The sequence below is a fragment of the Myotis yumanensis genome, unplaced genomic scaffold (genome assembly GCF_028538775.1).
Source record: "Myotis yumanensis isolate MYYU_CA2020_CCGP unplaced genomic scaffold, mMyoYum1.0.hap1 SCAF_14, whole genome shotgun sequence".
In the NCBI taxonomy this organism is placed as follows: domain Eukaryota; kingdom Metazoa; phylum Chordata; class Mammalia; order Chiroptera; family Vespertilionidae; genus Myotis; species Myotis yumanensis.
The window spans coordinates 28,484,986-28,510,839 of record NW_027223765.1 but is presented as its reverse complement, the minus strand read 5'-3'; the positions used below and the strand labels follow the sequence as shown (position 1 = coordinate 28,510,839).

Below are 25,854 nucleotides of genomic sequence, written 5' to 3'. Positions count from 1 at the left end.
TTTATTTGAATAGAAAAGATATAGTTGTCTTAATATCCCCTGAGTGATATAGAAATGCATTTTCCTTCCTAATTAGGTTTTTTTAGAAATGTTTTTCCCTCAGTGGCCATTCTATATATAATTACTAGGTGTTTGTTAAGTGACTTCTTATTGCTCTCTCTCTCTCTCTCTCTCTCTCTCTCTCTCTATATATATATATATATATATATATATATATTAATTATATCTCCCAGTTATAAATAGTGTATATTTCCAGCATTTTTTTGTGTTGGAACATGGTCTTCAAAATTAAATCCAAGTTTGAATTTTGGTTCCATTTCTTACCACCTGTGATAAAGATAAGCAAGTTACTTCACCACTGAACTTTATTTTCCTAATGTGTGATATTCACTGTTGGATGGGGTTGTTGGGAAGATTAAATTGAAAGAACTCGTTTCACGGCCGTGACTGGTGTTCTCAGTGGTTAGAGTGTCGGCCCACACACCGAAGGGTCGCGGGTTTGATTCCCAGTAAAGGGCAAGTACCTGGGTTGCAGGTTCAATCCCCAGCCCTGGTTGGACACATGCAGGAGGCAACCAATTAAGGTGTCTCTCTCGTATTAATCTTTCTCTCTTTCTCTCTCTCTCTCTCCTCCCTCTTTACCCCTTTCCCTCCCTTCCACTCTCTAAAAAAATCAATGGGGAAAATATCTTCAGGTGAGGATTAACAAAAAAGAAAGAAGTGTTTCAGTGAACAATAGCTGTTGTTCTGATGGCGTTAAATTGTAGTCCTAGTCTAATCTTCTCTTGTACCAAAAACAAGAATTGATACTAAGTGAACTATTATCATGTAAGGCTATAGGACTATGTAAACATGCTCAGGAGCTAGTGTACGTTTGGGATACAACAGCATAGATTTTGTCCTCCATGTGTATGTTGGAATAATTTGGGAATTCAGTTCTCTCACTTTGATTCTAACAGGTACTACTTTTCCCCTGTCCCTCTGATTCCTCCTTTATCTTTCTTCATCTTTGTACACTACAGGAAAGAGAAATCAGAAGATGTTTTGGAACTACAGTAGGCAGCTTAAGGGTTCCTGAATCATAAGTGAGTGGATTAGCCTTTGAGACAATGACAGGAGTCAGCAGGTGGAGATTCAAATAGTCAAGAACAACAACAACACTGAAAACTAGGTATTACATTTGGGGTTAAATATTCAATAGTTATTTTATTGTGTGTTCACGAAAGTAGCACACTCTCCCTACCCGCCCCTCACCCCCTCAGCCCCCCGCCAGAAAGAGAAGCTAATAGCCGTTATTCATATAAGAAAGCAATTTGAAAGGTATTGCATAGGGTCTATCCTACTACAATGGAAAGGCTTCTTGTCTCTTGGTCACTGATGTGTCCCCAATGAATGAATTTAGTTCCATCTGTTTTTATCATTTTTAGTATGGATACTGACTTAGTTGAGCCGAAAAATAATTTAATGAGCCTCGTTATGTGTCAGTAATTGTGCTAAGTACAGATAAATAGAACACTTTTGACATAAATGTCCAAACCTATAGAGAATTTTTATGAGTTTATTTGAGCCAATCTGAGAATAATTACCGGGAAGCAAAATCTCAACGGACTGAAAAAATACTCCAGAGAATGAAGTTTTGCTGCTTGTTTTATACATTAGAATAAAAGGAAGAGACTTACAGAGGGTTACATGAAATCATTGGTAGTATATTAAGGGGACAGGAGAAAGCAAAATGGGGAAATATCTGGGATTGGATAAAATTTTAAAATAGAGAAACATATTTTACATTGCTAGGTACAGAGAGTTAATTAACTTTCATAGCACATAGAGATGGTTTTGGGAACAAGATAACGAGAGCCCTGGCCGGTTTTGCTTAGTGGCTAGAGCATCAGCCTGCAGAAAGAAGGATCCAGGGTTCAATTCTGGTCAAGGACACATGCCCGGGTTGCAGGCCTGATCCCCAGTAGGGGGCATGCAGGAGGCAGCGGATCAATGATTCTCTCTCATCATTGATGTTTGTATCTCCCTCTCCCTTCCTCTCTGAAATCAATAAAAATATATATTTTTAAAAAGATAACAATGAGGGGATTCTGTATTCTTTTGCTCTGGTGCCAGGCAGTTGTGCCTTGAAAGGTCTAGAAAAGATTACTCTGACATATCAAAGGTATATTATCTTAGATGCAAAAAGGGTAGACAGTCTCACTTAAGGTAAAGATTGCCCTTTGTCAAGGAAGCTATAGGCCCTAGGATGTGACTACCCACCATGACCCGCTTTCAGTTAGGAATTTTTACATTCAGACTATCCTATGTGGTTATTTTCGGTCTCAGTTTTGTAAGTCCCGCCATTCAGGCTTCCTGTGAGCTTTTGTCGGGTTTAGTATCCAATACAGCAAGCATGTTAAACTTGAGGCTAGTGGGCTGCATGCCTTGCTGGCTGCGAGTTTGACATGCTTGCACTACAGTTTATGCCTCCAAAGAACTTAATAACCTAGTACAGACTGGACAGACTACAGTCTATGGGCCAAATCTGGCCGAAAGTTTTAATGGAATACAGTCATGCTCATTCATTTATGTCTTGTTTATTTTATTTTTTTATATTTTTATTGATTTCAGAAAGGGAGATAGAGATAGAAACATCAATGATGAGAATCATTGATCGGCCGCCTCCTGCACGCCCCCTACTGGGGATCAAGCCTGCAACTGGAGCATGTGCCTTTGACCGGAATTGAACCGGGATTCTCCAGTCCGCAGGCCGACGCTCTATCCACTGTCAAACTAGCTAGGGCCACTTATGTCTTGTTTAGAGCTGCTTTCATGGTACAGTGGCAGAGTTAAGTAATTGGGACAGAGACTGTAAAACCTACAAAGCCTAAAATATTTACTGTCTGACCCTTTACACAAAAAGTTTGCCAATCCCTGGCCTAGTAAGGTAACCCCTTGGTCTTGTTGACCACACTTTGTCAATAACCCTATTTGCCTATTCTAGGTAACTAGAATAGTTTTGTGCCCCTTTTTTTTATTATGAAAAAAGGGAATCGAACCTTGTCCGGAATCAAACCTGGGACTCTTGAGTACACAGGCCGACGCTCTATCTACTGAGCCAAACCGGCTAGGGCTAGGATTATCTTAATGTACTTCCTAGCTATGGACAAAAAAAAACCAAACAGCTAAATTTGGTCTTCCTCTAGACCAGCTGTGGGCAAACTACGGCCCGCAGGCCGGATTCGGCCCGTTTGAAATGAATAAAACTAAAAAAAAAAAAAAGACCGTACCCTTTTATGTAATGATGTTTACTTTGAATTTATATTAGTTCACACAAACACTCCATCCATGCTTTTGTTCCGGCCCTCCGGTCCAGTTTAAGAACCCATTGTGGCCCTCGAGTCAAAAAGTTTGCCCACCCCTGCTCCAGACACACAAAATTGTGGTACAAAATGAAAAGGAATCACCCATTTAAAATCTGTACATATTTGTGTGTGTAGGAATGAAATTCTCTTTTCTCACTGACTACTATAATCATATTGAAATAGGTGGCTTTTAAGAGGCAGTCTTACCTTTAATATCTGTTTTGGTTTTGTATTGGTTTGAGAGAGAAAAACGTCAATTTGTTGTTCCACTTATTCATGCATTGAGTGGTTGATTTTTTTTTCTCACCTGTGGACATGTTCATTGATTTGAGAAAGAGGGGAAGGGAGAGGTAGAGAGAGAAAGGGAGAAAGAGAAAAATCGATGTGAGCAAGAAACATTGATCAGTTGCCTCCCTAAGCACCCCAACCTAGATATGTGCTCTTACCAGGACTCAAAACCTGCAACCTTTTGGTGTATAGGACAATGTTCTAACCAACTGAGCCACCCGGCCAGGGCCATTGGTTGATTCTTGTATGTGCTCTGACCGGGGATCGAACCCACAACCTGGGCACATCCGGATGACACTCTAACTACTGAATTACCCAGCCATGGCCTCAAATTTTTTAAAGAGGTTCAGGATTTGCCATTTTAAAACTCTAGTATTAAATTACAAGTTTGATAGAATAAGCTTTATTTTTAATGCCCCTTGAAAAATAAGAATCAAGAGCACAAGAGAAACACCAATCTAAAAAAAACAACAAAAAAAACTGGCCCTGTTTTGGCAATCATAATTCTATTTAAGTCAAATGAAATATAGTAAGATCTCAGCACAATGAAGTAAAAAATCATGGAGTGAATAAAAGCAGTGTTCCAAAGTCCACAGGAAACATAAATTCCCACCTGTTCAAAGGGATTTACTCTATGAGATTAGCTAACTCTGTTAAATATACAGTATCTGCACATTTACCTAAACCTATTGGTATTTGTGTTTCTCTCAATGCAATTGTTGTTGTAAGAAGGTCCAAACCTGTAGTGAATTTTTAAAAATATATTTTTATTAATTTCAGAGAGGAAGGGAGACGGGAAGAGAGATAGAAACATCAGTGATGAGAATCATTAATCGGCTGCCTCCTGCATGCCCCCTACTGGGGATCGAGCCCGCAACCCAGGCATGTACCCTTGACTGAAATCGAACCTGGGACCCTTCAGTCCGCAGGCCAGTGCTCTATCCACTGAACCAAACCAGCTAGGGCCCTGTAGAGAATTGTTATGAGTGTATTTGAGCCAAACCAAGGACACATCAGGAAACACTATTTTAAATGCACCTGGGGACTACAGCTTTGCAGTTCTGTTTATACATTTGGAATCAAGGTGGGAATTTAAGAAAGACTACATAAAGGTGTGGGATAAAGCAAAACTGGGGGTAAGGGGGTGTCAACTATCCTATAGTTGACAAGATTATGTGCTCCCTTGATGATGGTTACACTTTGGGGATCTGAAAAGAGGGTTACTCTGGCATTGCAAAGGTGTGTTAGCCTAGGTACACAAGAACAATATACAGGGCTTTTTTATACCTACCAAGATCTGCAGTTAGGAATTTATGATCAAATCACCTTGTGAGGTTAGTTGCAATCGGATTTATTGGAGAACCCTTTTTTTATCCACAGAATCTAATTATAATTGCATTAACTTTCTGGAGGACTCAAATAATATTTAGGTTGTATCCAAACTTTACTGCTAAAGAAGGCCTCTAGCTTCTGTTTCCTTGGTTGCTTCCTATTTTCAGTTTCTTCTTAAAATATTACTACTGATTAGTCATCAGTAGACTGCTTACTTAGTTATAATATTAAATTTACAACTCTTCAGGTGAATTGGCAAGTAATCATCTCTCAAATTCAACTGTTACCTTAGCATTTTCCATAATTCATATTTGTTTTATGATTGACTTTTAAAGGAATCTTTTGCCTCTAACTCCAAAGATAGCTGATTCCCTAGGCTGCTTCTTTGCACATTAACCAGGAATTTTAAGAGAATAAAGGAACATTAATTCCTCCTAGCATCATTTTTAAGCTCTATTTATTTTTTGATAAGATGAACACATTACATATTTGTTCCTAGGGTTGTGGTATCGTCTGTGTACTTACATATCATTCAGTAAATACAAACACCTGCCATGTACCAAGCACTATTCTAGGTACTAGCAATGGAACAGTGAACATTCATCCTTTGAATACTAGGAGGTTTACCAGTTAGTACTTAATTTGTCTCATTTGAATACCTAGGACAGTGATGGCGAACCTATGACATGCATGTCAGAGGTGACACGAGAACTCATTTTTTTGGTTGATTTTTCTTTGTTAAATGGCATTTAAATATATAAAATAAATATGAAAAATATAAGTCTTTGTTTTACTATGGTTGCAAATATCAAAAAATTTCTATATGTGACACGGCACCAGAGTTAAGTTAGGGTTTTTCAAAATGCTGACACGCCGAGCTCAAAAGGTTCACCATCACTGACCTAGGAGTTAATTCAGCAGAATCACAGAATATCATACAAGCTCATATTATACATATATCAACCTTCTTGTGTATAGATTTTAAAAATCTGTAAGACTGAGATACAAAGTAATTTCTTTAAGGCCACATAGCCAGTTAGTAGTGTTGAAGTGGAAAGATCATCCTCTACCCTTCAAGATTCTTCTGACTGGTCTAATCAAATTGACATGAGACAGTTTGGCTGGAGAAAAACAAATTAAAGTTTACTAACATGTTGACATAAGAAACATCTAAACTTGTAGAGAATTTTTTTTGTTATTATATTGATTTCAGAGGGGAAGGGAGAGGGACAGAGAGATAGAAACATCAGTGATGAAGGAGAATCATTGATTGGCTGCTTCCTGCACACTCCACACTGGGAATTGAGCCTGCAACACAGGCATGTGCCCTTGACTGGAATCGAACTTGGAACCCTTCAGTCTGCAGGCCGATGCTCTATCCACTGAGCCAAACGGGCTACGGCATAGAGAATTTTTATAGGAGTTTATTTGAGCCAAAACTGACAACATTTGCTGGAAAGCAAGATCTCAAGTGCTTTAAAGAATAAAAGTTTTGCTATTTCTTTTATGCATTTGAAATTAAGGAGGGAACCTAAGGTCTTACTATCTCCGTGATAGTTCTTGTAGCCCTTATTGGGTTATGGCCATATCGCCACATACTCTATCTCAGTCACACTTTAAGAGGGATCTGAAAGTGTGATCATATTAGAAGGAGAGGTCTGAAGAGAGGCATTTCAAAGGTATGTTAACCTAGATCCGTGGTCAACAAACTGCGGCTTGCGAGCCACATGCAGCTCTTTGGCCCCTTGAGTGTGGCTCTTCCACAAAATACCATGTGCGGGTGCGCACGTACAGTGCGATTGAAACTTCGTGGCCCATGTGCAGACGTCGGTATTTTGTGGAAAAACCACACTCAAGGAGCCAAAGAGCCACATGTGGTTCGCGAGCCGCAGTTTGCTGCACTGACCTAGATGCACAGAAACAATGGACAGGGCTTGCTTGAAGCAAAGATTAACCTTTACTAAAGAAATTATATGCCAAGGGCATGCCTACCCACCATGACCTGCTCAGTTAGGCATTTTTTGGTTCATCCTGTGAGGTTACTTTCCATAGAACACCTTTTTTCATCTACGCTATTCACATCTTTACTGCCAACATTTTATTTCTAGGCCTTCAATCTAGATTACTCTTATGGCTTTTGTTAATATGTAAGGAAATACAGAATAATGATTAAGAACATGAACTTTAGAGTCAGAGTAATCCTAGGTTTCAACTCTTACTCTATCACTTAAAATAGTTTGGATTTAACTTCAGTTTTATTAACTTCAGTTTTCTCATCTGCAAAATAGTAGTATTACCACTTAATTCATAGAGTGATTGTGAGGTTTAAATTTATGGCCCAGTACTTGGTACGTAATAAGCCCTCAACAGAAGATTGTATCTACTATTAACTAGTCTCTGTCTTCCACGTCATTCTCCTGTTCTGGTTATAATACGATTTTTTTACACAAAATTTTAGCACTCATGATAAAAATCCTTCAGTAGCTCTTCATTGCCATGAGACTAATATCCAAATTATTTAACATGGCATTTTTAGTGGTCTTTCATTTAAATGGAAATGGATCCTGTTTTTCTCTTTGGCTTTCTCTCTTGCCACTCAACTGCCTATTTAAGTCCCGGCTACAATAAATTAACAGTCTCTCAAAAGCACCTCCAGGCTTCTGAACATCCTGTGCCCTCTGGAACATCTTTTTCTATAGCTAGATAATTTTTAATAATTGTTCAAAATTCAGCTTGCATGTTATCTTCTTTGGGAACTCTTCAGTGACTACTTTTGACTCTGGATTTCCAACATAGCACTCCTTATATTCTAATTCAGCTGCCTGTTCCCTTGTGCATTATAAATTTCCCCTAATGTATTGTATTATCTTTGAAATTAAAGAAAGTAAAGTACTGTTGAGGTTGATTATTGGATGTTCGTCTACATTGAAACATTAAAGGTTTGCAAGGCAGTGAGTTTTTTTAGTACTCTGCACAAGGTGAGCTTACTCCTTCTTCCAAATACTGCACTCATGTTAGCAAAAGGGAACATGTATATAAGTATCATTATTTAGGATATATAGGTCCAACAAAGCATTGAGTACTGTCATTGGTACAAAAGGCTAAAAGAATTTTTGTTTAATAGAGTACTTTTTAAAAAGTAATTCCTATATCTGTCTTTCTCATTTAATTATCTTCATTACCATTTTAAATATCGACACAGTGGGCATATGCCATTGGTCCAACAGACTCCTCATTCATGGGAAGAGGTGCAATCCAAAGAGGATCAAAGTAGAGCCCAGGGCATTACCATTTCCATGGAGTGATTTTGTGGAAATTATCTGAATTATCTGCATGCATTTTGCTCATTACTAAGTGAGAAGAATATGAGCTCTGATCTGAGACAGCCCTGGTTTCAAACCCTTGCTAATAATGACTACTACTTCTAATCGATAAATTATATAGCAGTAAGCCCTCAATCCAAAGTCTGACACATTATAGGTACTTGATAAATTTAAATTTCCTTTTATGTTTTTCAAATGTTTGCTATCAAATATTATATGGCCATCTAATTAAATCTTGTTCACCCACCCAACCTTACATTAAAGCCCATCCTCCTGTGAAAATCCTTCTAACTCATCTCTCTCTACTATAGTTAGAGTTAATAAAAAAAAAAATTTAAACACTTACTCTCTAATTGGTCTGACTTCCTGCTAGGATGTTAACTCTGAGCACCTGGGCACTGTCTTAAAGTTATCTGTCTTCCCTTAACATTTTGCAGATTGATGAGAATATAAGAGATACTCAGTACACATTTGTTGCTTAATTGATTCTTTCAGTGTGCTGCTGTGCTCCCTCGCCTTACAGCTAGTGTGTTTATGGGAATGACTAACAATTTTAATAGCCTAAGCCCATATTTATAAAGGAAAATTTGTTGAAGAAAATCATACTGAGCATTCCATAGATAAATAGAACTTAGTGTTTGGGTTTATCAGTTTTGTTGGCCCTTTTTATTAGGATAACTAGAACAGCGTTTGCCAACCTTTCGGACCTCATGGGCCACCAGTGGTCCTCGGCTCACCGGTTGGCGACGGCTGAACTAGGAAATAACTATATGGTTTGGTTCCCAACAAGAAATTTGGTTTTATGACTTTCTTTGACATTAAGCCAATTTGGCTCTTTACCATGTATTATTTCTTTTGGGTCAGTTTTCTAGGATACTGTAATTCATGCTTGCAAATTTGAATGTGTCTTACAGGAGGATTTGTTGGTATTGAGGAAAACCGTGAAATCCTTTTTGGCTGTTTGCCAACAGTGCCTATCTAATGTTAATACTCCAGTGAAGGAACAGGTAAGAAATTATTAAAAGCTCCCAATAAAAGTAACTCAAATGCATTACAGAACATGTAAGATGTAATTTTTTATTGTACTTCTTAGCATGCTTGTTTTTCCCTAACATTAATGAGACCTAGAACAAGATTATAGATGTCTAAATATTTAAGTTACAAAGCAATCTAACAAACCTGTTACATGTCTTTTTTACCTTGTCAAGTATGCTGACCTAGAAGGCTGGGGGCAAATTAGAATTATTGACTCCTAAGAATTCTATACCAGAACATGGAGGGCTGGCCTATGAGCCTCCCTTTTCTCATCTCACCTTCAGCTCTTTCCCACACTAGGCAGAACTTATCATACATGCATGTGAACACTTAGCTCACATGTCCAAACTTTATCAGCATCACCCCCTCAAACAGCTGCTCCTTGACCACCCTGGGACCTAGGAGTATGGGCTCTGGGGATGCAGTGAGCCTGCAGAAGAATCCTGTCCAGGCTCTGGTAGCAGAATCAGATTTGTTAAGGCAATGAATCCGAGTCACCCTAGCCGGTTTGGCTCAGTGGATAGAGCATCGGCCTGTGGACTGAAGGATCCTGGGTTCGATTCTGGTCAAGGGCAGGCACCTCAGTTGCAGGCTCCTCCCTGGCCCAGACCCTGGTCGGGGCGCATGCAGGAGGCAACCAATTGATGTGTTTCTCTCACATCAGTATTTCTCTCTGTCTTTTCCTCTTTCTTCTACTCTCTCTAAAAATCAATGGAGCCCTGACTGGTTTGGCTCAGTGGATGGAGCGTCGGCCTGCGGACTGAAAGGTCCTAGGTTTGATTCTGGTCAAGGGCATGTACCTTGGTTGCGGGCACATCCCCAGTAGGGGATGTGCAGGCGGCAGCTGATTGATGTTTCTCTCTCATTGATGCTTCTAACTCTCTATCCTTCTCCCTTCCTCTCTGTAAAAAATCAATAAAATATATTTTAAAAAATAAATAAAAATCAATGGAAAAATATCCTTGGATGAGGATTTAAAAAAAGAAATTCCTGAGTCCTTGTACCTGGAAGGTGGTATAGAAGTAGAGATGCAGGTAGGCATATACAATTGGTGCAACATACTACTCATTACTGGGAAGGGGTACAGTCCAAAGAGGGTCAAAGTAGAGCCCAAGACAATACCATTTCCATGGAGTGATTTTGTCAGCTATCTTACTGTTTTTCTATTACGAAGTACTGTAATATGAAACAGAACGTACATTTTCCATGCTGTTTTTATTATGATGTTGAGCTAGAAATAAAGTCTAATTAGTCTAGTTAAAGTGTACAGTAGTACTTACATTTTGCTATATCTTTTACAAATAGGTTATCATGGGTTTTCTTATTGAGTTATCAGCATCTAACTTAAAATGGGAACAGAGATGATCTACCCTAAACCTTGTTCTCGAAATCTCTGATTGCTACCAGTGCTGTCTAAAATTACCTAGCTCTGGACATTTAAACCAAAAAATTCAGTGTTTTTTGTGTCATCATTATTTGGTGATATCCAAAACTATGGCCTTGGCTAAAAAACAAAAGGTCTGGATTCTTTTTATGCTCCTCTTTTCAAGTGGCTTTTTCTAAATAGGCTTATATATTTCATGGTTGTGTAGTCAGAGCATGAATTGCCATGAGTTTTGCTGGAGGTTTTACAGCAAAGTATATGGCAATCACCAAATACATGCCAAAGTTGTATTTTCCCATAGAAATCAATTTTGGCGGGGGGTGAATAGATTGTTTTGAAATATCAGAGCCCTCAGTTACCAACAAAACCTTTCAGTTACAATAAACTAATAACAGTTTTATTTCATACCACCCATTAAATAGGGCAAATTTGGCGACATAACTATAATAATTTCTCCTTGGGGAAATGCATTGAAAGTTCTCTTAAATCAGTGTTGGAGAACCTTTTTTTCTGCCAAGGGCCATTTGGATATTTATAACATCATTCATTGGCCATACAAAATTATCAACTTAAAATTAGCCTGTAATATTTGGTAAAACATTTAATTAACTCACCCCTAATACCTTGCCAGGGCCAGACCAAATGATTTCCTGGGCATTGTATGGCCTGCGGGCTGGATGTTCCCACCCCTGCCTTAAATGATTAAATTTGTTGGGAAACTTTAGATACTGGTTTTTATGTAAATGGTCTTGAATTTCATTTTATCTAATGTTAGAGATTTTTTTTACATTAGATTTTGTTTTTTAAATCCTCGCCTGAGGATATTTTTTCCATTGCTTTTCAGAGAGTAAAAGGAAGGGAGGGAGGGGAAGAGAGATGGAGAGAGGAAGAGAAACATCAATATGAGAGAGACACATCGACTGGTTGCCTCTGGCATGCATCCCAATGCGGGGTTGGGGGGGAGGGAGTGAAGGGGGAGGCAAAACCCACAACCAAGGTATGTGCCTTTGTCCGGGGAATCAAACCCATGACCCTTCTGTGCACAAGCTGATGCTCTAACCACTTAGCAATACCACCAGGGCTACATTAGATTTTTAAAAGAACATGTACACATACTCCGTGGACATGGACAGTAATTTGGTAAAGTTCAGGAAAGGGTAGGCAGGGGATGGTGGAGGTAGGCAAGGATGTGGGGGACTCCTGCAATAAAGCGAACATTAAAAATTTTTTTTTTAATTAAAAAATGTGAGGGGGGGAAAAAGAATCCAAAATAGTAGCTTACAGGTTTATAGTACTGCATTGTAATTTATGAAATTTATTATTTGATTAAGCAGTGTATAATTGATTTCTAACCACTGTCATAATTTATTGTATCAATTTTGTATTTCCAGAGTTGAGTTCAACTCATTGTATCTTTACATTCAAGTCAAAAATCTCTTAATCAGTATTTGAGTTAATATAATCAAATAAAAGAAATAGATTATATTTGGGGAAGGAGGAGTCTTAAATATGACTAGTGTTTAGTTTTATTAAGTTTAGAAACTTAAAACTAAGTAGTTGGAATTTAAATACCCAAAGTTTCTATTATGATACTATTATTGAACTATATTTAATTTAGTATATTTTTATTAACATTGATTTGTCATTGTAGCAATATTTTACTAATGAATTTCCTTTGCATTCCAGGCTTTCATGTTACTCTGTGATCTTTTGATGATTTTTAGCCACCAATTAATGACAGGTGGCAGAGAGGGCCTTCAGCCTTTGGTGTTTAATCCAGATACTGGACTTCAGTCTGAACTCCTCAGTTTTGTGATGGATCACGTTTTCATTGACCAAGATGAGGAAAACCAGAGCATGGGTATTTGTAGCTATCATCTTGTCACTATTGATCTTGTTTTACCAGCCCCAAAAGATATGAGAAAAATATTCAAATTTTTAAAATATTAGAATTTCTCCTTTTTTAAAAAAATAATACATTTGTGTAATTCAGAAACCAAAATTAATAAAAATGCACAGTGAAGTCTCCTTCCTTTGCTCTAATGAATAATTCTATACATTTTCACTTCACACGTGCAAAATGTATATGTGGGATAGATTTTGTTTCACGGTTTTTCTGAAGGGGAAAACATCAGAGTTCCTTTCTCATATAGTACTTAAGTTAACAAAATATATTAAGTGTTGAAAGACTTATCAAACCTCACCAGTCAAAACTGTGCTGAGCCTGCAGAATGATAACTAGCAAAATTAGATGGAATGTAAACAATCGTAAATAAATTATATAGGTTATTTGTGAAAAAGATAATTTAAGTTCTCTAAAATAAGATCTATGGCACATCTGATCCACAGATCTATTTTGGTGCTATTAGAATGTTCTTTATTTAACAAAACATTTTAGAATATACTAGACTGTGAAACGAAGTGTCTTTATTTAGAGTCCACATTAATCTCAAAAGATAAAATTTACCTGCTACTTGTTTTAAGCAAAAAGATTTCCAACTTCTCCAAGCATTGATGCTTCACAGCTGGACCAATTAGTAGAAAGAGAAAGAAGTTGAAGAGAATTTTGGGGGTTTTTTGTTTTATTTATGAATCTAAAGATGGGAAGAACGAACATTGTCTCCAAATAAAGGCAGGTTAAGACATGAGAGGATCAGTACAGAGCCTGAAACAAAAAAAATGTGGTAAATGTTATCATCTCAGCCTTGTAGAGAAAGTTTCCCTAGGATTAGAAATAGACTAGCCAATAGGTCCTGAGTAAATAAATAAATAAACAAATAAATAAGAAAGAAGTACTACTTGTTTTAAAAGCATTTGATAGGGCTTTTTTTAAAAATGTATATGTGTTTAATATGGTTTGCAAAATAAATTTTATTTCTCAGCTGATACTGTAGACCATGTTTAGGACAAGCATTGAAAATGAACTCCCCCATATATTGCCATTATTCCCCCATGTATTTTTCTAAAGGAAAACCTTTTTCCTGCGACTTAAAAATTTCTTTTCTGTGGAAATATATTAGCAATTAAGTAATATTGAAATAAGACCACACTTTAAAATAAACAGACAGTAGTATTATGATGAAAATATCAGAAAAAAATCATCTTTTTACATGTGGTTTTCTTATTTTAGTCTTTGCTCTGACAGTCTCCTAGAAAATAGGAACCTTAGTACCTAGCAAATATTTGATAATCAGCTAACTAAATATAGCACCCTCAAATAATTAGTATAACATTATTTCATCCCATCTAAAACTGAATTATACCTTTTTGTAAAGGTATAAGCTGGTTTTTTATTATATAGATTTTCTACATTGTTCTATCTTGGATAAAGTTCATAATTTATTTTCTGTGGTTAGAGGGTGATGAAGAAGATGAAGCAAATAAAATTGAGGCCTTACATAAAAGAAGGAATCTACTTGCTGCCTTCAGCAAACTTATCATTTATGATATTGTTGACATGCATGCAGCTGCAGACATCTTTAAACACTACATGAAGGTATATTTTTGTATTCTTTTTTCTCTTTTCATCTAATTGGCAGAGAAATTTGTAATTAAAATGAAAGAAAGGATGGTAACAGAAGCCAAAATTCACAGCTTTTATGTATATACTAGAGGCCCGGTGCACGAAATTCGTGCACAAGGGAGAGGTGTGTGTCCCTCAGCCCGGCCTGCAACCCCTCCAATCTGGGACCCCTCGAGGGATGTCCGACTGCCCGTTTAGGCTCCATCCCGGTGGAATCGGGCCTAAACGGGCAGTCGGACATCCCTCTCACAATCCAGGACTGCTGGCTCCCAACCGCTTGCCTGCCTGCCAGCCTGATTGCCCCTAACCGCTTCTGCCTGCCAGCCTGGTCCCCCCCAACTTCCCTCCCCTGCAGGCTTGTCCCCCACAACTGCCTTCCCCTGCAGGCCTGATACCCCCCACACACACACACACTGCCCTCCCTTTCAGGCCTTGTCCCTCCCAACTGCCCTTCCCTGCAGGCCTGATCACCCCCAACTGCCCTCCCTTTCAGGCCTGATTCCTCCCAACTGCCCTCCCCTGCCGGCCATCTTGTGTCCACATGGGGGCGGCCATCTTGTGTGTTGGAGTGATGGTCAATTTGCATATTACCTGTTTATTATATAGGATATTTGATGATTTCTTATATGTTTAAAGTTTCTGTCTCTTATATAAGTATAAATTTTATATCATTATACCAATTCCGTAAAGTAGGAGTTCTTCACATTTATGGGAAAGAATGCATTTTTATTTTCATGAGGCCATATATTCTTTTTTTTTTAAAACAAGAAAAAGTTTATTTAGAAAGCCACAGAAGTAGAAGTGAGCTGTAGAAAAAAATGGGCTCAGGAAACAAGTTACAGAGGCAAAAGAAGGGCACTTAGAGGTTAGGAGAAAAAGAGAAGCAAGGAAAACACACCTGGAGGATGGGAGTGGGAAATGGTGCAGACATGCTCCATAGAGAGCCGCCAAGGCCATGTATTCTCTTTTACTATTTTTATTTATTACTAGAGGCCCGGTGCCTGGCCTGTGCCCTCATGCAGTCTGGGAGCCCTTGGGGGATGTCTGACTGCTGTGGAGAAGGGAGAGGCTCCCGCCACTGCCACTGGGCTCACCAGCCATGAGCCCGGCTTCTGGCTGAGCAGCGCTCACCCTGTTCGAGCACACTGACCACCAGGGGGCAGCTCCTACATTGAGTGTCTGCCCCCTGGTGGTCAGTGCACATCATAGCAACTGGTTGTTCTGCCATTCAGTCGATTTACATATTATACTTTTATTATATAGGACTAGAGCAGGGGTGGGCAATCTTTGTGTGAGTGCATGCCAAAACCAGCAAAATCTCTGACTCAAAATTCTTCTGCGTGCCAACCCTAATTTTTTGAGAACATGTTACGCCTACTTGATATCTCTTAAGGTGTACATATGTGAAGAACCTTGAAGAAATAATAAAATTCATTTGAGCAACAAAAACACAGTATATGATGATGAAAAATACATTTATTTTTTAATGTATACATGTACACTGATAGTCCGACAGAAAACTTTATGACTCCGTTTGATGTTATCAGTGGGACTTTTGCTGCTGCATCACTGATGACAGAGATTTTACATCAGGTTTATATTTCGTGACCTTCAGAGATTGCACGAGCTACTACTTTCATCTGTCAGGCTACTCCTATTATGAGACTTAACAAAATTCATCACTGAGAACAAAGATTCACAAGCATATGTGGATGAAACCAAAACACTAGTCAGATCTAGGAAGGCAGGGAGACTTAAGGCAGAGGCATAGAAATTGCTCTTCCCCTCTCTCGTCAATCCATGTCTATGGTCTTTAAGATAACTTGTTATGTAAAATTATTTATTTATCTAAGATGCACCTACACTGAATTTATCTGAAAAATAAAAATTCAATATGAAGAAAAAATTTGTAAGTGGAAGATTATAAGAGAGGGTTTTGCGTGCCAGCAAAAGTTACTGGCGTGCCATGTTTGGCACACGTGCCAGGGGTTGCCCACCCCTGGACTAGAGGCTCAGTGCACGAATTCATGCATAGGTAGGGTCCCTCGGCCTGGCTGGCAATTGGAGCCAGCCAGCCACAGGGAGGGGCCGTGGGAGGTTGGCTGGCCATGGAAGGTTGGCTGTAGGAGCCCACTGACCACCAGCGGGCAGCTCCTGTGTTAAGCGTCTGTCCCCAGTGGTGTATGTGTGTCATAGGGACTGGTCATTCAGTCTTTTGGCTGCTTAGGCTTTTATATTTATAGATTTTATTTAGTTTTAGGGGGGTAGAGTGAGAGGGAAAAACATCGATCTGTTGTTCCACTTAGTCATGCATTCATTGGTTGATCCTTGTATGTGCTCTGATCGGGGATCAGACCCCAAAGCTTGGTATATTGGGACGATGCTCTTCTAACCAACTTTGCTACCCAGCCAGGAGGGTGGCTTTGTATTCCCTTGTCCAACATGGCAGAAAGCTAATGTCTCTTCCTTATGACATCTCTTCAGACATTTTTATAAGTATGCCAACTGTGTACCATGTTGCTTGCCAGAGCTAAAGTTACGAAGATTTTTTAATCTCTGCTTTAATTCCAGTCTAAAGCTGGATAGAGTCAAGTAATTAAATAATTGCATTATACAGAAGTATATGTAGGGCATCCTTAAAACAGATACCCAACTCTTGAGAAATGTGAGCATTACCTGGTCAGTGTTGCTCAGTGGTTGGTGTCAACCTATGACCAGGAGGTCATGGTTTGATTGCTGGTCAGTGCACATGTCCAAGTTGTGGGCTGGATCCCCAATGGGGGTGTGTAGGAGACAGCTGATAATGATTCTCTCTCATCATTGATGTTTTTATCACTCGCTTCCTCTCCCTTCCTCTCTGAAATCATAAAAAGTATATTTTTAAAAAAAGAGTAAAATATGAGGGTTAATGAAAACTGCTTAAAAGTCACTTCTGAACTACATCTGAGACAGTTAAACATAAATTAGTCAAGCAAAGAAGTAGTGGGAGGACTTGTAGACTGAACTTCATGGACATCACAGAGGAATATGAATTGTTTGGGGAAAATGCAAGTAATTTGATACATAGATTGCTTATGAAAACAGAGGCAGAGGTAAGATTTTTTAAAAGTGACAGAGCCCTCCCTGTGTAGCTGTTGGTTAGAGTGTCATCCTTCTATGCCAGTGATGGCGAACCTTTTGAGCTCGGCGTGTCAGCATTTTGAAAAAACCTAACTTAACTCTGGTGCCATGTCACATATAGAAATTTTTTGATATTTGCAACCATAGTAAAACAAAGATTTATATTTTTGATATTTATTTTATATATTTAAATGCCATTTAACAAAGAAAAATCAACCAAAAAAATGAGTTCTCGTGTCACCTCTGACACGTGTGTCATAGGTTCGCCATCACTGTTCTATGCCAAGGTTGAAAGTTCAATCCCCCATCAGGGCACTACAAGAATCAACCAATGAATGCATAAGAAAGTGGAACAACAAATCAATGTTCCTCTCTCCCTTCCTCCCTCAACTACCCTTTCTCTCTCTTTTTCTCCCTCCCCTTTCCTCTCTCTCTGTAAAAACTCAATAAATTAAATTTTGAAAAAAGAAAGTGACAAGTTAGGCCCAATATGCTGTATGAGAAGTTTGGGTTTTTCCCCTAGGGAAGTAAAGAGATACTGAAGTGTTTTAATCAATTTTTCTTATGACAATTTTGGTTGGTACTTACCTTCCTGGCTGCTCTTCTTTCCAAAAGCTCCATTTTGCTCTTAATCCTCTAAAAAAGCAGTGCTCAGAAATCTTTATAACGTAGTCTGACAGGCACAGATAAGAGAGAACACCTTCTTGTGGTTGTGGGTGGCCTTATTCTTATGTCAGAAACACTGTTTTACTTTTCCCATGATCAGAATATTGTATGCCATAGATCCATTGTGTCTTTTTTTTTTTTTTTTTTTTTAAATATATTTTATTGATTTTTTACAGAGAGGAAGGGAGAGAGATAGAGAGCTAGAAACATCGATGAGAGAGAAACATCGATCAGCTGCCTCCTGCACATCTCCTACTGGGGATGTGCCCGCAACCCAGGTACATGCCCTTGACCGGAATCGAACCTGAGACCATTCAGTCTGCAGGCCGACGCTCTATCCACTGAGCCAAACCGGTTTCGGCGATCCATTGTGTCTTTATCCATGTTTAGGTATAATCCAGTTATAGTTATGATGTTGTAACTAATTGATCATATTTTGTCAACACTGAAATGTGATGAGCACTGTGCAAGTAGCCAGTTTTGTTTTGTTTTGGGGGGTTCTTTTTTGTGCCGAAAATCAGGACCTAATCAGGTGGTCAGAGATTTTAAAAAGACATGATTTCTGCTTATATCTATAATAATAAAAGCCTAAGCGACCATCGCAACCGAACGGACGACCAGACAGGCTGCGTGGGGTGACTAGGCTGGCAGGGGGGTTAGTGAGGAGCTACCAAACGACTGAGCAGCAGACTGTGTGGGGCGACCAGGCCAGCAGGGGGGTTAGTGAGGGGCAACCAAATAACTGGGCAGCCAGGCTATGTGGGGTGACAAGGCCGGCAGGGGGGTTAGTGAGGGGCGACCAAATAACTGGGCAGTAGGCTGCATGGGGCAACCAGGCCCGCAGGGGGGGCAGTTGGGGGCGACCAGGCCGGCAGGGGGGTTAGTGAGGGGCGACCAAATAACTGGGCAGCAGGCTGTGTGGGGTGACAAGGCCGGCAGGGGGGTTAGTGAGGGGCGACCAAATAACTGGGCAGCAGGCTATGTGGGGTGACAAGGCCGGCAGGGGGGTTAGTGAGGGGTGACCAAATAACTGGGCAGTAGGCTGCATGGGGCAACCAGGCCCGCAGGGGGGGCAGTTGGGGCCGACCAGGCCGGCAGGGAGGTTAGTGAGGGGCGACCAAATGACCGAACAGCAGGCTGCGTGGGGCAACCAGGCTGGCAGGGGGGTTAGTGAGGGGCAACCAAATGACCAAACAGCAGGCTGCGTGGGGCGACCAGACCCGCGGGGGGGCAGTTGGGGGCGACCAGGCCAGCAGGGAGGTTAGTGAAAGGCGATCAAACGACTGAGCAGCAGGCTGCATGGGGCGACCAGGCCCGCAGGCAGCTGAGCAGTTAAGAGCCAGTGATCCCGGATTGTGAGAGGGATGTCTGCCGGATCCCGATCCTAGGGATCAGGCCTAAACCAGCAGTTGGACATCCCCCAAGGGGTCCTGAATTGGACAGGGTGCAGGCTGGGCTGAGGGGATTCCCCCCCACCACCACCACCTCTAGTATAATAATAAAAGCATAATATGCTAATTAGACCTGACATCCTTCCAGACAACCTTCCAGACGAAGCCAGGGCTACAAGGGAAGCCCAGGTCCTGGGTGCCTGCAGTGGCCAGAGGGAAGCCCAGGTCCCAGGTGCCAGAGGGAAGCCGGTGCCGGCAGCTGGGGGAAGGAAGGCCTACTCTTGCACGAATTTCGTGCATCGGGCCTCTAGTAGATTAATAGAGAAACTAAAATGTAAACATAAAGTTAATTAATAGTTGCCTATGTTTTTGTTTGTTTTGTTTCTTGCTTGAGGTTTTGTTTTTTGGTTGCCTATTTTTTTTGTGTGTGTGCTATTTATATTTGAGATACTGTTCTAAGGCTTTTACATTATTTTTGTTGATTACAGTAACCCTATGAGGTAGAAAATCAAATCATTTACAAATAAGGAAGTTAAGGCTTGGGTTGAGTAGCTTTCCAAGATCAGATAATCATTAAAGTAGCAAAAATTGGGATTTCATTTTAGGTTTGTTTAGCTTCAAGACTTAGCTCCTTCCATAAAACTTCAGCATAATTATTGTAGTGACAGGTGTACAAATTTTAAAGCAAGCATAGGATATAGAGACAGACTTATGTGAGAGGAATCAGAGAAGGCTTCCTAAACTAATGTCTAGGCAGGGTTTGGATGAATGAATATAAGCTTACCATGGTTGTTCCTTGTCAGTCCTTAACAATATTGCATTGGTGTCAAGAAGTGAGTCTTTTCCAAACCTTTTAAAATCCTTACAAAATTTTGCACACCTCTGATAATTATAGGCTTTAATCTTTTTGTGAGTAATCTAATAGCTATTTGTTAATAACCCTTTGTTCTATATCCCTGGTTATGTGGCGTTTTGCCCCACTCGTCTCTGTAGTCATTAAAAATCTGAATTTATTAGCAATCTGTTTGTTGAACCACTTTAGTATTTCAATATATCTTTCTCTTTTTTTCTCCTACATTGAGATCATTTTTAATTGCACTTAGAGGATGATTCTTATGAATTATTTTCCCTTCTTTGCACCTCATATCATGGAAGCATACCTTCCTTTTTGAAGATTATAAAAAATTTATTTGGTAGGCTAATATACTCACTTCTTCACATAGGTTTAGGGTTTAAGTTTTAGCTTGGAAATAAAATTCAGATTTAATGGTTTCAAATAAAACTTTTCCTAATTTTTTACTAGAAGGGAAATTTTTTTACATTCTGTATCAAAAAAACTGAATTATAAAGAAATTAAATTTTTCTCAATCACTGTTGAAAATCAAATGTTTTTACTCAGTCAATGTTTTTACTGTTTATATTATAACAATAAAATATAGACATGTTAAGGAGATAAATAAGCTAGTACACAGAGTATTAAATGAAAAGTTAAGTTTGTTACCTACTCTACCTTTCCCCCTTATTTAGGCCCACTTCCCCGAGGTAAGCAATTTTAACTGTTTTCGTTTTAGTTCTTAAGGAAGTTTCTACCAAAGTCTATTCCTCAATTTGTCACCTTTTAATAGTATCTTTTGAGTCTATGTTAAAAGAATGAGGAATTCTGTTTACCCTATATGACTTCTCTTCTCTTGGCATTATCAACTTTTTAGTTTTATTAGTAGTAGGATTTCACAATCTTAAATATCAAATGTGTATTCCTTTAACTTGAGACAAAATCTTTAAATTCTCATTGTGTTTATGATTAAGAAATTAAATACCTCTGTACTCACCTATTTTTTTTTCACCAACCCATTTTCTATCCTGTGAAATTTCAATAATTTTAAAACAATGATTTCTTTCTTTTCTTCACAGTATTACAATGACTATGGTGATATTATTAAGGAAACACTGAGTAAAACCAGGCAGATTGATAAAATTCAATGTGCCAAGACCCTCATTCTCAGTTTACAGCAGGTAAGAAATTTGAAAGGAAAGAGATAAGAAGTGGAATTAATATATTGAGCACTTCCTTGTTTTTCGTATGTGCTAGGTATCTTAACCTCATTTAAATTGAGTCATTATATCAGTATATTACTATGGATATTTTCTGGTACGAAGTCATGTGTTACATGTCTTTTCTTTTGGAAGATAATCCAATATTTCAAATAGATGAAATCATTAGGTGATCTATTGTTAAACCAGATGAAATGCCAAATTGGATATTTAAAAAGTAATCATTAAAAAGAAATATGTCACATATATTATTGTATAAGTAAGATTCCTAATAATTGCCTAGTAAATTAGTATAGAGATTGGGGGGAGACGCATAGATATGTGTGTATATATTTAGTCTATGATAATGAAGGTCTCATTTCAAATCAGTGGGGAACGGATTGGGCCTTTTCATTAAATGATAATGGGGCAATTGAATATATCTTTGGAGAAATAGTTATTTATAGCCCTACCTAATATGTACCCAAAATAACTTCTAGTTGGATTATTATATAAATGTTAAAAATTAAAAGTTTATAAGAAAATGAAAGAGGATATTTTTATATCCTTGAGTGGAGAAGTCCTTACTGAAGAAAGAAGCCACCAAGTAAAAAATTGATGATATGTATAATTTTAAATAGATTAATCATCAACCAGCACTATAAACAAAGTTAATAAACAAATGAGATTGGGCGCAAGTATTTTTAATCATACCTTACAATCAGTAAGAAAGATAAATACACCCCCTAGGATAGTGAGCAAGGGATATGAAAAGCCACTTTTCTTTTCTTTTTTATATATTTTATTGATTTTTTACAGAGAGGAAGGGAGAGGGATAGAGAGTTAGAAACATCGATGAGAGAGAAACACCGATCAGCTGCCTCCTGCACATCTCCTACTGGGGATGTGCCCGCAACCCAAGTACATGCCCTTGACCGGAATCGAACCTGGGACCTTTCAGTCCGCAGGCCGATGCTCTATCCACTGAGCCAAACCGGTCTCGGCGAAAAGCCACTTTTCAGAAGAGGAAATCTTAAAAACCAGTAAACATATAAAAAGAGGCATTACTTCATTAATCATTTGTGAAATACAAAGTAAAACGAGATATTTATCACACCTGATCAGATTGGTATGAATTGAAATGATTAGTAATACCTATAATTGAAAAAGATGAAAAAAAGATCCCTTATGAAAGAAATTGCTCTTGTCTTCTTGTAATATAATTTTACAGTATATTTCAAAATTCAAGATGTATATTCTTTTTAAAATCAATGTTTTGTTATTAGGTATCTACATAGTTACATGCAGGTGTGCACAAGATATATATGTAAAAGACGTTTCATTGCAGCAGTTTCTGTAATATGGAAAAATTGGAAATAGTCTCAGTGTCCATCAATAGAGGAATGGTTAAATAGACTGATTATCTCAAGTAGCTAAAAGGTTTTTAAGACAAAACATTAAATGAAAAATAGCAAGTTTTAGGACAAAATATGTAGTATGGAGCCATTTATGTAAAAATAAAAACTTTGTATATGAAATATATCAATATTTCTAAACTGGCCTAGAAAACTTCTGAACTTGAACACTGATTACCTTTGGAGAGAAGAATGATATTTAGTGGGAGAAAGGGAGGGAGTGAAATTTTTACTTTGATGTTCTTTGAATTTTATACAATGAAATATATTCTTTGTATTTATTTTATTTATTTACTTTTATCCTCACTCCAACCAGCAGAGCCAGGGCTGTATTATTTTAAATGTAAACTTTAAAGTGAAGACGTTAGGGCATGCATCTAGTAGAGGGAATAGTTAATGATGCAGGAAGGAAAAGCAAATAAGCACAGGAGCAAAACTGCTGAGGAGGTGAAAGGGAGTGTGATCATTAGTGCTCTGAGGTTTTTGTTGTTATTTTGACACATTTATGTAATGTATATATAATTTATAAAAGCCCTCCACCCCACTTAAGAACTCTTCTGTATATTTTGTTATGGGGGTGGGGGGAAATAGCCCCATATATACAAGTGGTCTTTTGCACAATGTTCTTGTCTAAGATATATAAGTGAAAAAACAAAGTTCTCAGCCTTTACTTTATACATTGTCATTCCTGTGAAAATGACAACAAAAAGAACATATAGATGTTTATGAATATGTAGTGTATATAAACATTTCATTTTCCCAACCCAGAATGCACTTTTTTGTTCAAAAGAAATAAATTTCTGTTTCATTTAATCACATAACTAACATGAAAATGATCTTAAGAAACTAGTTAATAGTAGATGATTTAGGAAAGGAGAACAGTATGACTATACTTAAATATTTTACCATATGCCTCTGAAATATTTTTAAATTTTATTACCTATTCTAACAATAAATACAATAAATAAATACTTTTTAACTGTAGGTTTCTTCTTTTTTTTCTTTCTACCAGTTGTTTAATGAACTTGTTCAAGAGCAAGGTCCCAATCTAGATAGGACATCTGCCCATGTCAGTGGCATTAAAGAATTGGCACGTCGCTTTGCCCTTACGTTTGGACTGGACCAGATCAAGACACGAGAAGCAGTTGCCACGCTTCACAAGTGAGTGACCTAAATAATCTGTAACATTCTATTATACAGATTCTGGTTTACTGGAATTTAACTAAGATAGCTGTTACTTGACCCATTTTTAAAGTGACAAATGAACAGGTTTTTTAAGCTATAAAAACTTTAGAGATTGTCTGGTGTCATCATTCTCAACTAGGAGGCCATTTTTAATTTGGAAAAAAAACTAAAACTGCCCATTTTTCATCTTATGAAGTATAGGAAGTAAAGTTTAACAAAATATATTTATCTGGTCTATCAGTGAGAAAATGTTGTGGGAACATGGGTTTAAAAACACTGTGTAGTACTTGATTTGGTCAGCCTCAATTCATAACTGAAAACTGAATGACAAAACTTTACTTTGCAAAAACTCAGAGCTGCCTGGTACTATAACCAACTCTAATAAACAAATTTTCTGACTATCTTTCCATGGTATTCTGTTAACCCTAAAAATACACATAGGAATTAACTTTGTGGCTTTTAAATTTTTTTAATATATATTTTTATTGATTTCAGAGAGGAAGAGAGAGGGAGAAAAGGTTAGAAACATCAATGATTAGAGAGAATCATTGATCGGCTGCCTCCTGAATGCCCCTTATGGGGATTGACTCCACAACTGGGCATGTGCCCTTGACCTGAATCGAACCCGAGACCCTTCAGTCCACAGCCCAAAGCTCTATCCACTGTGCCAAACTGGCTAGGGCGCTTTTAATTTTCACATTTTATAGTTTTTTTACTGTAAAAAAAAAAAAAAAGTTTAATATTATGCAAATATCTCACATGAGTAACATTTTATCATTGAATTTATGAGATTTTACTATCTTTAGTGATGATTTTGCAGCCTTCCCAACTGTTTTTAAAACTCTATCCCATTGAGAGAACTACACTAGCTATCTGGAAAAACTAGATGATATTTTCTTTTATTTTAGGGATGGCATAGAATTTGCCTTTAAATACCAAAATCAGAAAGGACAAGAGTATCCACCTCCTAATCTGGCTTTCCTGGAAGTACTAAGTGAATTTTCTTCCAAACTTCTTCGACAGGACAAAAAGACTGTGTAAGTTCCACATTGTGGGGGAAGTGGCTTTTATCATGATACCATTTAATTTTAAATGTTTATTGTGTGAATAAACTTTATTATATAGCTATAATTACTATTGATAACTTAGGCTCTGATTGTTTTAAGGAACTATAGTATTCTTTCAAGCTTTTGTATAGTTGTTTCACACCTTTCAGTATCTAGAATTTGTAAGGTATATTAAGCAAGTGGGAATGATTTCTTACTCTGCAGTTCAAAAATATATGAACATTGGCTTAGCCATTGTATATTATATTAATTATATTTTAGTTTTATTTTTTATTTGACTTGTTTTAAGAAAATTGATTTTTTTGTATTTTGTATTTTTTATAATAACAATTTAAAAGAAACAATATGCTATTTTCAAAAAATGTTGGGATAAGTTTTACTTAAAACTAGAAAATTTAAAAGAGTGATTCTGTAATGGATCCCAAATTCTATAAATTGATAGGAAGATGAGTCAGTAATAATATGCTAAATAAACAGAAATTTGGATTGACAGCTAAAGCTTATCTAAATATAAGTGATAGTTCTAAGTAAGATGTTAGTCAGAAAATATTTATTAAGCCCCTAATATAGTCAGGTACTGTTCTATAGCTATTGCTCTAATATGGCCAGGCAGTGTACAATACAAAGTTTCTGCCTTCAGAAAGCTTATGTTCTAATGAGGAGAGACATAACATAAACATACAATGAGAGTTTCAGGCACTGGAATAGAATAATATGATAGAGAATGAGTGGTATTGGGTATTGGTG

The 25,854-nt window shown here is 37.9% G+C and overlaps 1 protein-coding gene across 3 annotated transcripts in view; it reads left to right on the top strand.

The window, feature by feature from the left end:
• The window catches only part of STAG1 (STAG1 cohesin complex component), a 332,216-nt gene that overhangs the window by 287,702 nt on the left and 18,660 nt on the right, over window positions 1–25,854 (top strand). For all 3 annotated transcript variants that reach the window (XM_070433471.1, XM_070433469.1, XM_070433470.1), the window contains 6 exons: window positions 9,205–9,297; window positions 12,396–12,570; window positions 14,066–14,205; window positions 21,321–21,422; window positions 23,868–24,016; window positions 24,949–25,077. In XM_070433471.1, coding sequence (XP_070289572.1) covers window positions 9,205–9,297; window positions 12,396–12,570; window positions 14,066–14,205; window positions 21,321–21,422; window positions 23,868–24,016; window positions 24,949–25,077 — 788 coding nt within the window. The remainder of the gene's footprint in view (window positions 1–9,204; window positions 9,298–12,395; window positions 12,571–14,065; window positions 14,206–21,320; window positions 21,423–23,867; window positions 24,017–24,948; window positions 25,078–25,854) is intronic.